At 40.4% G+C, this 13,664-nt stretch overlaps 1 protein-coding gene across 3 annotated transcripts in view; it reads left to right on the plus strand.

Moving 5' to 3' along the window:
• The first annotated feature begins 27 nt into the window (after positions 1-27).
• Positions 28-13,664, plus strand: part of CA10 (carbonic anhydrase 10) — a 157,085-nt gene continuing 143,448 nt past the window's right edge. The window contains exons 1-2 of one of the 3 annotated variants that reach the window (XM_019621780.2): positions 28-268; positions 527-614. In XM_019621780.2, coding sequence (XP_019477325.1) covers positions 554-614 — 61 coding nt within the window. In that variant the 5' untranslated portion in view covers positions 28-268; positions 527-553. Of the gene's footprint in view, positions 615-7,436; positions 7,751-13,664 lie in introns of those variants that run through there. The other 2 variants (XM_010721589.3, XM_019621781.2) reach the window with 2 other exon arrangements.

The raw sequence follows: 13,664 nt of genomic DNA on the forward strand, positions 1-13,664 counted from the left end.
CAGAACGCCCGGCTGGAGAGCCGGCTGCGTCGCGCTGATCAGCTCCGCGCCGTGGAGGTGCGGTACCGTTGGGATGGGGAAAGAAGGCGTTGCAGCGGGTATTAATCTCTTTCCGCTCGTTTTGTAGCAGCAGGAGAGGAAACTCCCTTCCTCCGTCGCCTCCCTGCCCCAGGCATGTTGGCGATGCCCCGCTGAGACGTGCAGAGTTTGGGGTTAACTCGCACCTGGCCGCCCTGGAATAGAGACGCTCCGGACCGGATCGGTTGGGGTTTGTGGTCTATGTCTTGTTGGAAAATCCGGCGGATTTTTTTCTCGCTCGTGGAGGAAGAGCCCCGTCCTGGCGGTTGGCTTCGTGGTCTTTTTTGGAGGGCGAAGGAAGGGAAGGGATCTTGCTTGAGCTGTACACAGAGAGAGCTCGGACATGTGTTGTCAGCACATCTGGGGAATACAGTCTGCAAGTCCAGAAGGAAAATTGCTGGGATCGTTCAAACTGCGATATTGATCTTTGTTATTTTTTTTCGCCGAGGGATGCACTTGGCATGAGAATCGGAGGATGGAAATTGTTTGGGAGGTGCTTTTTCTTCTGCAAGCGAATTTCATTGTCTGCATTTCAGGTACGCAACCAGCACAGAAAGGGCGGGTGTGGGCGAGAAATACCTGGCAGGGCTGCCAGGGTTTCCCTAAGCTAGGGGCAAGAGATGGATAAATGCAGATCTAAGCTGTAGTTGAATAATGCGTGAACAACATATTGTGAGTGGATCATGACAGAAACCATCAGCCATCAGTTCCTCCCTTACATCCAGTACCTGTTTAGTAATTACGATACACTGGTTGCAATAAATAACCACAGTGCAGTGATTAAGCAGGTGCTTCAAATTCCTAATGTATTCTGGTTGTGATAATTAATCCCAACACTGCAGTAATCTCAGAATTTCATAGCTCTTGAAGTTCTTAAACTCGGTGGCTGGCATTCCAGCTTTAGACTCCTCATTTTTAAGCATGAAAAGATCTCTCTCTCCTCTAGTATATAGAAATCAGGTAATTCCAGTTGTCACTAGAGCTTGTCCAATTAATGAATAGGCACGGCCGGGTGTCTAGCGTAAAGGATTGGAACAATTTATTCTTGGGGAAAACACTTCCTTCTGCTGCAAAAGCCCTGGCTGCCTTGTTAATTTGTCATGTCAGTCATGCTGGAATAATTATGTTGTAGGAGGTAGTAGCAGGGAGGTGGCCAGTTTTCTAGTTCGGGACACTTCAGCGAGCCCTATGGGGATGCAGGCTGCCCGTGTCTCCTGCCGTTCCGCTTCCCTGCAGGCTGCTTCTGCCCTCTGGGTGTTGCGTAAGTCCAGGAACGAGAACGTGAGCTACGCCAGCCAGTGCACTGCAGGGGGAAAGAAGGGCATCCCAGTGGGCATGGCAGAGCCTGACACGGCTGTGGTGATGGAGAGGGAGCTCCAAAGCTCCCTTGGGGTTGTGCAGAGAACGGCTCGGGCCGGCCCACAGCCAGCAGAGCCTGCAGCAGCTCGCCCTGGCAGTGCCTGCCTTCACTGCGCTTCCTGCAGCGTTTTCTGACTGACCCAGCCTTGCAGCCCTTGGACTGGTGACACTGGTGCTGACATATTAATACTGCCTGCATCTGACCTAAAACTTTTATTCCTAAGCAAATTCTCTTGCTGTCAGCCTGTGTGGCATGTCAGTCCTTTTATCCCTCCAGACTGGCACCATCTGCTACCAGGCACTCAGGTGACACGGCAGCACCCCAAGCTGACCTTCTACTGGTGCCATTGGTGTCATCAGAATAATTCTCTCTCTCTTTAGAACAGCAAAACCTGCTGCCTTGTCATTTAAATCTCACGCTTATCTATTTAGCTCAGCATGATATGCCACCTGTCCAGTTCTCTTCAAATTAGGCACTTCCTTAAGTACCACGGTGAGAATGGAAAAACGAAGGTTATCACTTTCTTGGCCATTCTAACAGTAATACCTTGAGACAGAACAAAGCTGTCCCATTCTCTGCAGGTCCTTATGCCATGCAGTTAGCTGCCAGCATTTCCTAATCTTCCTCCCTCCTTTTCTCTCTTTCCCAAATAAGAACCCAGGCTCCTGAAACTGACAGTGAGGTCAGTCCTGCAGGGGGTCTCTTCCCTCTCCATCTCTCTCACATTACAGAGGATTCCCATTCCTATTTTCCTTTTTTTTTAACTATTATTTTTTTTCTTTTATTGTGAAGGAATATATGAAATAAGTGAATGATGGAATGCTTTTGCTGCATGGGCAAAGCTGTGGTTTCAAATAATTGGTTTTAGCCTTTTAAGCACGTAGAGGATGAACACGAAGGCATTTAGCCTTTGTTTTTTTATTTTTCTTCTTCCTAAGGATCTTTATTTTTTTCAGAAATCCTCAGGATTTGTCACCTTGGTGAAAAGGATTAAGATTTGTAGATACCTGACTGACACTAATGCTATGTATCTTTTCTCTGCCATCCTTTTTACACTATGTTCTGTAGCATACCGTGTAGCTGGGGTGTCTGGATAACAGCCCAAGGGAGGGAAGGTGTAACAGGCTCTCTTAAGGATTGCCTCCATTTAACGCTGGATTCCAGCAGCTCTGTCTGTTCAGCACTTCAGCACTGGCCATTCATTCAACACGTTGCTGAAAAAAGCCCCGCTGTTCAAGCACAGTGCTACAAACGACCAGAATGTGAACCAAGGAACATTGTCACAGCGGTGAAGAGACAGGACTGTTCTGTGCATGGATCTTTCCTGAACATCAGCAGAGGCTGAATTCAGTATGCACGTCAAGCTGCACTGGCCTTCCACTAATTTCAGTGGATATCTGGATTAGGGCCTTTTAAGGGCTGCCGTTCAAAGGGATTGCGTTAGTCATCGACAGACCTGAATATTAAGTTAGCTTATAAGTAATTTATCATTATTAGTAAATCTATCTTTTAAAGATAGGTTCAACTTATGTCACAAAATCTTTTGCTACTTATTTAATGACATTTAAATATAAAGTATGCTCACTGTAGCACTACTGCTGTTTCTTAATTAAATAATGAAGATATACAATGGTATCTCTCCCATTATTTTTTAAGACTTAGTTTTGGTAGGATCTTAATGCTTACTATATGGAAAATAATCTATTTAAAGGAGGCTTATACATTTTCAAAATATGTTCTAACATTTTTTATTGGTCAGTTGCTTGTACGTGTGTTACATTGCTTGGTTTAGAAGAAATGGTACTGAGATTTAGGAATATATATATATTTTAATTACTGGCCCTTATGCTTGGGAAATTATTTATCTGCAAACTTTGCAAACAACATTTTAAGATCTCTTGGCATACTGAATTAAGGCTTTTGCAACTTGAAATTGTTTGAAAGGAGAATTCTTGCAGATGGAAATGAGAAATAAGAATAGACTGAAGGACCAAGAAAACAATTTGTGTCTTTTAGAAAGAAATGAAAGGCCTCTCTTTCCTGTAAGTCATGATGCATATTTATTCCTTTGAGGTGTAGTGTCTGAAGAAAACTAATCTTGATTTGTATTATGGTTTCAAGGTTTTGAATTATGGTATAACACAAAAAGAACACAGGGTAGTCAGAATGAAGACGTCCTCCAAACAATGCTGAAATAAGACCCCTCTGCTTCCTTTGAAGACACAGATCATGATGGCACAGAGACTGTACTGTTTGTATAGAAAAAGGATTATAGGTTGATAGCATGACAACCGAATTTTTTCCTTTCCTGGTGAGAATATCACCAGTTAAGATTAATTACCATCAGTGTTCTCAGCTGAGGTTAGATGTTTTGATCCCACAGTGGCTGCCATAATTTGTTTGCATTGTCATTTGTATAAACCAGTGCTTTTTTTTTTGTGATTCTAAATGTTAAAAATCAATTTCAGGATAAAAAACAGGATACTGTTTTGAAACTCTTGCAGAATATTTCATTTAAATAAGGGAAAGATACCATAGTAGGCATTGATTAAGAAGATATCTATGTACATTTTCTGTTAATCCATCAACAAAATGATTTATAGAACCTGTATGTTCAATATTGTTGTGGCTTCCTATGAATTGGTACATTACCTCTTACGGTTTTGGCTTGCAGGAACTAAAAGGGATGGAATCTGTGCAAGTCTCACAGCTCTCATTATTTGAAAGCATTTTCATTTTTTGCTATCATCCTGAAGTCGTGAAGGGGCACATCCCTTCCATGATGTAATTGCTTTGGCCTATTTGGTAGAAGTCATGTGGGTCATAAATCATGTATCATGAACAATTATGATGGTATCAAAACCCTGCTAAAGTGTCAGAGGTATCTCCTGTGTATCAAGTGTCTCTTGGCATTGAGGTCTAGGGGGGTACTTGGAGCACAGTGCATTTCATTTTATCTTGCTGCTTCTGTGGTCTCTGAGCTCTTATTACCTGGCATAACACAGAGATGTCCTATAGGAACTCTAAATTATGCCAGGGCTTGAATTAGTAATTGAATGATGATGCATAAAGGTCTGATAACTCTTCTTTTCTTACTGTTACACAATCTGAGGTAATTCAAACTAGCACAAGCATTTCTGTAGAAGAGAAGAATACCAAGGCTCTCATGTACATTAGTAACTAACACTGAATAGCTCGTTATGCTTGAACAAAAATGTTGAAGCCATGTTGATTATTTGAGAATAATTATTTGAGAAATAGCTTTTTCTGGCACGTTTGTTAAGTAAGAAATGTAGTATCCTAGGGGAAGGAATTATTCATAGCACAGATATATGTGAGAGGGAAGAAATCACTAGGCACATAGGCAGGTAGAATATGCAGCCTGGTACATCTGGTGGCTAAGATCTTCTGGCATCAAATCCACTGTAGTATTTCTTTCTGCTTTACCCTATTCCCACAGCTTCATGTGTGTGGGCAAACCTTCATGCCTGCATGGCGTTTGTTGATATTACTGAAAATCCACGTGGACTCAATCCTCCTGCTCACATTCAAACACAGGATGGAGGCCATATGCTATATCCAAAGCCTCTCCATTTCTTATCATGTGAATGCTTTCTCACTTCAGAGATGTTGCCGCCTTTTCAAAAGGTGTGAAGATGTTTCTGCTTTAAAATTCTATGGAAATAGCCTTGTAGTCCCATATAAGTGTCTGCTTTTCTTTTTTTTGTTGTGTGTGTGTGTGTCCTGTATTTTTCATCCTTCTATTTTTGTTGTTAGTTTTACAGCTAGAGCGTGACCAGATAGGCACTAAAGTGTAAAACAACACACATATTTTTAGTTTATGTAAAGGTAGTCGAAGGGAACATTTATGAATAGTTTTGCACATATTATGCTGAGCTGTTTTCCATCCAGTAAACTGAAGAGAAGAAACTAGTAATCACTGCTATTGTTTTACAGATCTCAACAATAAAGACACCCAGTTTTCAAAGTGGCCTTTTGGCCTTGTTGTGTTCCTCAATGACAGTTAAAAAACTATCCAGGCTCTTCCACTGTACTGTTTCGAAGATACAATAGGAAGTTATTACTGTCATAAGAGAGATGAGTGAAACGTTTTGTATCAATATTTTCTGTAGTCCAGAAGCCTTTCTGGTGACACAAGCAAGCACTGGGTGTCTCATAGGCAGAGTGAAGATATTTGTCAACATGGAAGACATTTTCCATATTAACCAACTGCTTAGCAGCTGACAGTTGAGGTAAGAAGGCATAAGGGAACCTATATTCACACCCACTTTAAAAGACCTCAGAACTCTGAGAATATTATAAATGGCTTTAGTGTTAATGAGATGTAGGCCTTAGAAATTGCGAAAACTTGAAGCTTGACAATAAGGGAAGCTTTTGATGGTGGGACTCCATGCTCCTTTTGAGAACAGATGCCATGCACAGCTCTACCTAAGGCAGCATCCCTAACATTTTTCCTTTTTTCTTTTATTCTTGTTGAAAAATCATAAACGATCACTTCACACACATTGAGAGTATCCAAAGCAACGGTCAGAATTAAACAAAATAAATGCTTTCATTGTTAGGTATTTTTCCATGCTAAAATATTTCTGGTTTAGATTGGTGTACCTGTATTTCTGTAGTAAAATAAATACCCCACAGTGTCATCTTTTGTAATATTATTGCCAGAAAAAAAATCATAGCAGGTGAAACTCACAGAAAATAATTATAAAATACTTCTTAACAAGATACTTAAATAAAGATAGATATTATCCATAATGTTATCTATTAATTTAGACATTCTTTCTTACTTCCTGTATCAAGAGCTTAACTTGCTCAGAATATCCTATTTGTCATCTGGCTTTTAAGTATGGAACAGACAGAGTTGTGCACTGGCTGCTCCAAAGTGGCTTTTAAGCATGCAGAGAGGAGGAAGCTAAGCAGCATTATCATTTTTTCCTTTCTAAATGTGTTGACATCTCTGGTTTTTGAAAGTAATATTTGAGTAGATAGATTTAGAGGGAAAATGTGGTTTTTTGCAAAATCATCTTGTCAGTTTTGTGGGTTGTTTCCAAATTAAGTTCTTTCCTACTGTTAGCTACTATAATGCGCTGTTCTGCTTCAAGAATACTCCTCAGAATGGAGTTTTTCTGTTCTGCCATGGGTAGAAAGACTAGCTCAGTAGGACACCTACAGAATTTTCCTTATTAATGCTGAAAGAAAAAGATAATGAGTAATACTGAAAGGCCTTTTGGCACACGTGACTGAAAAATGGTATCATTTGAAGTGATGCTGGAACGATCACACTTTCCAGCAAAGTGCCTGATTGCTGTTCTCCTGGCAATTGGGTCAGGAAGGATTGCTACTGACACAGCTACATTTCATTTGGCCGGGTGACATAGTTGGGCTGCTAGAAGGAGCATTAATTTGCATTTGCCACTGTGGCAGAGAAAATAAAATGACTACTAGTTTCTCTTTAGGAGAAAGGTAGTGAAGATCCAGGTGCATGCTGGATGAAAAGCATAATTTTACTTTAATATACTGTCCCCAGAAAATTAAATTTTATGGAGAAAGTGCTATTTGTTCACACGTGAGTGGACACTCATACCATTCACAGGAGAGGCATGCTGTTTCCCATAAGGGAAGCTACAGTTACAGAAAAAAAAGGGCAAATGTTCCTTGAAAGAACAGTGTTTGAGCCAATGTTGGTCCTAACCTTGCTGCTCAGGAGTGTATGAACAGCAGATTTCTCTGAATGGGATTGTAGAGCATGGATTTTTCCAAGAATGAAAATAATGAATGGGAAGAGATTGAACTATATTTCAGTCAAAAGGAAGAAAACAATGTTGTGTTTCAGTGACAAGCCTTGTAACAGCAGGCAGAAAGAGATGTTGACCACAATAACACAATGGAGAAAATGAGGTAAAATGTTGTGTGACAGATCACCTAACAGCAATATAAATATTTAACAGCAGTTCCTGTTCACACTCACTCGCACCTTGCAGCTCTAGGATTACTCTTAAGCCTTGCTTCTGGTCACAAACTGGCAGTGAATCACCTCACAGCAATCAGGGAGCAGACACGACAAGCCTGAGGCAGGTCACAGCCCCGTCCCCTGCCTTGGGTCACACATCAGAGCTGAGCCCACACAGCAGTGGCTGCGGGTCAGCCATGTTGGGTGCCTCAGCATCCCGTCTGCCCTCAGCCTCGCACCCCGCTGCTCCTTATCTCACTTCCCTTCACTGTCAGGCTGAAGAAGCTTGATGTGGGTGTGTCTCCTCTCATGTCTTCTCTCCTCAGACATGCCTGGTGCTGGTAAGAAGGTGGCCAGCCTGCAGCTGTCCCTGTCCCTTAGCTTGAGGCACGGTGCCCCTCAGGAAGATGGCTGCCCTGTGGCACTCCAGCCCTTGCAAACACCTTCTAGAAACATCTTTCTGAAGAGTTCTGCTGAAATATGTGCAGTTGACCTCTGATGGGACAGCTGCTGCCAAATGATGAAAATCTTGCAAGTTTGGCACTGAGAAACATAGAATGACATTTTTAAACTTCTAGAACTTTCCGTCCAGCCGAGCAGTGAGCTTGGTGCCAGCTTGACTCCTTTGCCTTCAGACCCTCCGCCCCGGGCAGTCTGCTTCAGCTCGATATGTCCTCAGCTGGGGAAAGGAGCCACAGCATGGGGGTGGGGGTCCCAATCCCTCCTCCTCTCTTTGCATGGGCATTACACTGTATTTCTGCTCTTCACAGTCATGGCAGTGAAGTTATTATGAGGTACAATTCCTTTAAGTCATCATTGTGACTAGGAGTAATGAACAGGCAGCCCCTACCTGCTTGCCTCACATTCCCACCTGCAGGAGGCTGAGGGCAGCCAAGGCCCTGGCCCTGCTTTTCCCATGGGGCAGGGGAGCTCAGCAGACCCACAGACTGCTGCAGTAACTGGATATGCTGTGCAAATGGATGTGGGCATTCGCCTGGCTTCCCCATTTCTTTTTTTTTCCTTTTTTCTTTTTTTTTGTTTAGTACTCCTATTTATAAGTATTGTCTTATTGTTATGGTAAGTTTTTGTGCCTGCTGGAAAGCAAAGCAATCTACAAGGACTCCACAATCTCCTCTCATTTGCCCAGCTGATCCTGGGGGTACAGTGTGACAGTTAGTAATTGCAAGTGGGATTTAAAGTTACCTGCAGATGCATAATTTCTATCTTCAGTAAACCCCTTGGCTCTCTCTCCAAGTTGTTAACAATTCGTCTTTGCCAGTCTGTAATTGTGCCTTGGCTCTAGAGTCACAGGTATTTAGCTCACTGTGGAAAAGGACGCAAAATAGAGTAATAAATAATACTATTTACTTTTATTAGGTAGCATAAATATGTTTTTATTCTTGTGAACTAAAAACAGTCATTCTTTTTAGATTTTATTGCTATACATTAATACACAAATCCAGCAAAATACAAAACGTAAAAGATATACTGAAGAGTTTTGCTGTATCTGCGTCTTAATGTGTGATTGTATGAAATAATTTAGATTAAGGATGTACTCGAGAGCTTTTTTTTATCTTTAGAAATACCTTGTGTAGATGAGCAGAAATTTTCATAATCCCTGATTAAGTCATATATGCAATAAGAAAATAGTTTTTTGATCATATTCATTCGTTCTGTGGTAAAGGGAAGATATGGACTTCTATAGTATGAATAACATAGCAAGAGAAAGTTTACAATCAGAATTTAAATTATTTGGATTTAGTTAGTTAATTCTTGCTGTATGGATTCCCTGAATGAAACAGATGCCGTTTTCCACCACAGTAAACAGATTTCCCCTGGACTTCAGCAAACAAAATTAAAAAAAAAAAGGAAATAACTAGAGATGGTTGACAATTCACCATGATTTTCTATGTGACTTTCTGTTCTACTTCTTTTTCCAGTGCAGATTTTTATTTTATTTAGATCAGACCTCAAGCACAGATATAAAGAGGATGTGCCATGTGAAGGCCTGGGCTATGAGGCTTCCTGCATGAGCGCTGCAGGGATGGCGGCACAGCTGTGCTGTGGGATGAGGAGAGACCCAAAAAACCAGGTGGTGCCAACAGTGGTGCCTGGGGAAACCTCCTGCCAGTTTTGTGCAAGCAGCTGGCACAGTCTAGATTGCATAAGCAGAGTTTAGTTAAACAGATAGAGGAAACTTCTTGTGGGGAGTATATGAAAATACCTGTGGTTCTGTCTATCATGCTGTCTGTGGAAAAATGAGCCAAACTTGGCCTCTGTACAGCTGAGGGAAGGTGGGAGCAGGGCCAGTATGTATCAATTGAAAAGTTCCTCATGTTTTAAATGAGGTCAGCATTTATATATGATGTTAAGATTAGATTTCTACTGTGGCAAGAAAGTTTATTGTACTACTGTACTATTGTACTATTTATGAAAATAGCTAGACAAAGCTCTACATTTACATCAGCTTTATATATTTTGGCTGTATCTATCAAAGGACACGGAACTTTTTCTCCTTCAGCCATTATCCTGCTTTGGCTCTACTTGGTGCTGTACAAACACATAACTCTCACATTTTATGTTCCTTTCTCTTTGCAAGTGAGACCTTCTGTGTCTTCATGCTTTTAAATAATTCCTTACTTCACAGTAATAAAAGAACATATCTGACAAGACAGTCATCGTCTTCCTTCCTTCTAATGCTCCTGAAAAAGAACCTGTGTCTCAGATTTCAGAATGCAGAACAGTTGAATATAAATCCTCTCTGAAAGGTCTCCCTTTCAGTGTCTGCTTTACTGATATCCTAGAAACTGCTCTTGAGGACCAAAAGATGAAGATGTGCCTTGATCACATAATATCATCACATCTCTGACATCTAAACATTGATTCTAGTCTTTGAAAACTTCAGAACACTCCAGAACTTAAAATCTTGAAAATAGAGGATTGTTAGGTAGAAAACAAGAGCACACAGCATAGTACTAGTGCATTAAAACCAAACCAAAACAAAAAACCTCAAAGTGTTTTGGATGTAACTTTCACTCATATTATATAAACTGTACGGAAATAATCTCCTGGCATTTGCTTGGAATGACAGCCATCAGTTCCTCCACATTCATTTAAAAACTTACGTAGAAACAAACACAAACGTGTTTTGGATGTTCTGCCCAGGGGGAAAAAATAAAACAAGCTTTGCTAATGCAGACCGAAATAAAGAGTAAAGTAAAACCTTCAGATCAGCTCCTAGTTCATACAGATAGAATTACTCCACCAAAAAATGTTGGTGTTGAGTTTAATCAAGTATTAAGCAGAGGTCTCTTGGTATAAAGTCCCACTGAGAGCACACTGTGACCTCTGCTGCTGGGATTCAGGTATGTGACAGAACTGTGCTTAGAAGCTTTGCTGGTCATGTGGTCAGAATGATTTTCAATCACTTTGGTCATTGCTGGATTAAAATTGAGGCTGCAGAGATTAATGGTCTGTTGTTACTAATCCACTAAACCTCTGTTCCTAGATCTTTTAAATTGACTGAACCTATAGATTGTTAAGTAACTGAGAGATATGGTTTGTAATGTTTTTAACTATCCCTTATAATGTTTGATTTTAGCAGTATCCTATTATTCATGACTCCTTGAGACACTGACCTGAGCTCTTCCTGAATTGAACTTTATATATTTTCATTTATGTTATTCTATAGTGTAATAAAAGTTTATTTCAATTTAAATGAAGATGGATGAACTAAGTTTTACTATGTTTAGACACGAGTTTGTGTTAGTAGAAGCTCAAATAAGAACAGAACCTAAATCTTGTGTTTGTTTCTTTCTTATAAGTGGTGGCCACTGCTCCTAACGATCAGAACCTCCACTGTCTCCTCTTCTTTTTGCCATGAGCAGTGGTGGTGGTCCCAGGTAGGCTTCACTGATGTTTGAAAATGTGGCCAAGTGCAAAATTGCTGTTAAAGCTTCTGGGAAATTATATTTTCTAAAATAGTGCAGTATTTGGATTATCAGGGCTCGAGGCTATTCCCAGAGATCTAACATGGCTAATCTTCATTTCAGCACTTAATTTCTATGCAGGTGTAGGAAGTTTTCCCCAGACGAAAATCAGTGTACAAAAAATACGCATTTTAACAGATAGTAATCAGTCAAGAATGGAGGAGACTGGAGGTAGGGGAAAGGGAACAGCATGTAGAAGAAATCAGCCTGATTATGGCTGGGAGAGTTCTGGGGACATCTAAGCTGAGTGGATGGTCTGATATTAGAAAAGCAGAGTGATCAAGCCCCTCATTTATGTCTTTTGGGCTGTATTTACCGTGTCTGTGCTTAAGGTGGTTGCAAGTTGGAATTGTTTTGGCTTTCATGTGTAGTTTTGTGAAATACTCCATTCTAAAAGTGTAATTACAAAAATGTGTTTGGTTTTGTTATAGAAGAGTGTAAAATGCATTCTTTTTAAAATGATTATTTCCTTTAATGAAAAGAGTTGAGTACCTGGTGCATGCCAGATGAGTGTAGATACAACATCTACATCACATTCAAAAAAGAAACTGGCTTTGGCTGAATAAATAGTGAAAACAGTCAAGCTCTAAACAACTAGGTTTTGATGTTTGTTTAAACCACAGTATGATTAACTCTTTAACAGGAAGTGTGCTTAAATTATATCTTGCTTTGAATGCAGTTTTTATTCCTGTCATTATGTGGTGAAAACAGGCAGAAATTTTTTTGCTTTTGTGTTCACTGCAGGAGATGTGGAAAAGTTGTACAAAAGTAAGGTTTTGCATTTTAACTGTAGTTGCATTCATCCGCCTAGAAAAAGGGAGTATAAATTAATTACCCATTAAAATCATTGGTAAAGAATGCAATTCTGATTTAAAGGGTCAGTATATAGTAAAATTTTATGATTATTAACTTATTATGAGTGCATTCTGTATGTTTATACTGACATAAAGCAAGGTGATGTGGCTTTAACTTTATAATTAACTTCCAACTCTGTGAGAGAATTCTAGCGAATTCTAAGCTCTGAATTTCGTGCAGCCATCTCTCGTTTTGAACCCTGGTGTTTTTTGCCTTCTGGTGTCACAGTAGTAGCATGTCTTGATTAAGGACTGCAAGGAGCTTTTACATCTGCTCTTGTTGCAAAGCTATGCAGGATAAACTAGGCCAAGATAGCTCATCATGCAAATTATGGACCTCCAGTTGCTTCTTTTCCTCCAGATTTAATAATGTGTTCAGTTAAAACTGGGACTGTGGAAGTAAACTCAAAGCACTTAAATGGATTTTTGGCGATTTCTCAATATTATCTGAAGAAAGACAAAAGCATTAACATAAGACTTAAATATATGACTGTATGAAAGAGATGAGACCCCCAAGAAGTCATTGCCAGTCATTAGGAAGTACAGTCCTTATCCTCTAGGAAATCATCTAAACAAAAACCACAGTTTTGCTTACTGAGGGGTGTAGATCAATGAAAATAGTTCTCATGAAAGTGTAAAATAGCAACCTTACATATGGCAGAAGTACCTGATATTATATAAACATAAGCCCAGGCCTCTTGTGATGCTCTACAGAAGATTGATTTGGGAGAAGTAGGCACTAACTGAACTTCCAACGTAAGAGGGTTGAATAAAGTTTGCAGCTTTGTAGGCAGGATTTGAAGCTTCAACCACATGTTGTGGTCTAAATTACAGCCTCACAGTAAGGTGGATAACTACCCTGATCTTTAGCTAGCACTTTGGCTAGCCACTGGAAGCACTTTCTCCCTGATTGTGCTCACATTGCACAAATTGTGGCATTCGTTGAGTGAAGTAACACCACGTAGACCCCCTGTGTTTGTGTTGGTGTACTGAATGGCTTCATGGAATTCAGCTGTATAGCCCTACATAATAGCTGAGAATGTCTTTCTCTGTCAAACCTAGCTTTTTCTGTTTAGAGACTTTAGAGACCAGAGTCCACTAGCGTCCAAAGTAGTTCTTTATAATCCTGCTAAGCAAGTGAGAAATACTAATCTTTTAGAATTAGAGCAGTTTTTACCCTCTTGGCTTGAGTGTAAAATAACAAGCAGCCAGATCCTGTACTTATGTAAACCAGTACTCGATGCAACTCGAAAGATCTTTTCTACTTTGTAAGAAAAAGGAGCTAACCAAAGCACGTGTGCTTGGGGATCAGGTCCTGGGATGCATTAGTGTGGGGAGTTTGTCTTTTGATCTGAAGTAATACGCCTACTAGCTCTGTTAGCCCAAACGCTTATTCTGTGCTTCTAATCCAG

The sequence above is a fragment of the Meleagris gallopavo genome, chromosome 20 (assembly GCF_000146605.3).
Source record: "Meleagris gallopavo isolate NT-WF06-2002-E0010 breed Aviagen turkey brand Nicholas breeding stock chromosome 20, Turkey_5.1, whole genome shotgun sequence".
NCBI lineage: Eukaryota > Metazoa > Chordata > Aves > Galliformes > Phasianidae > Meleagris > Meleagris gallopavo.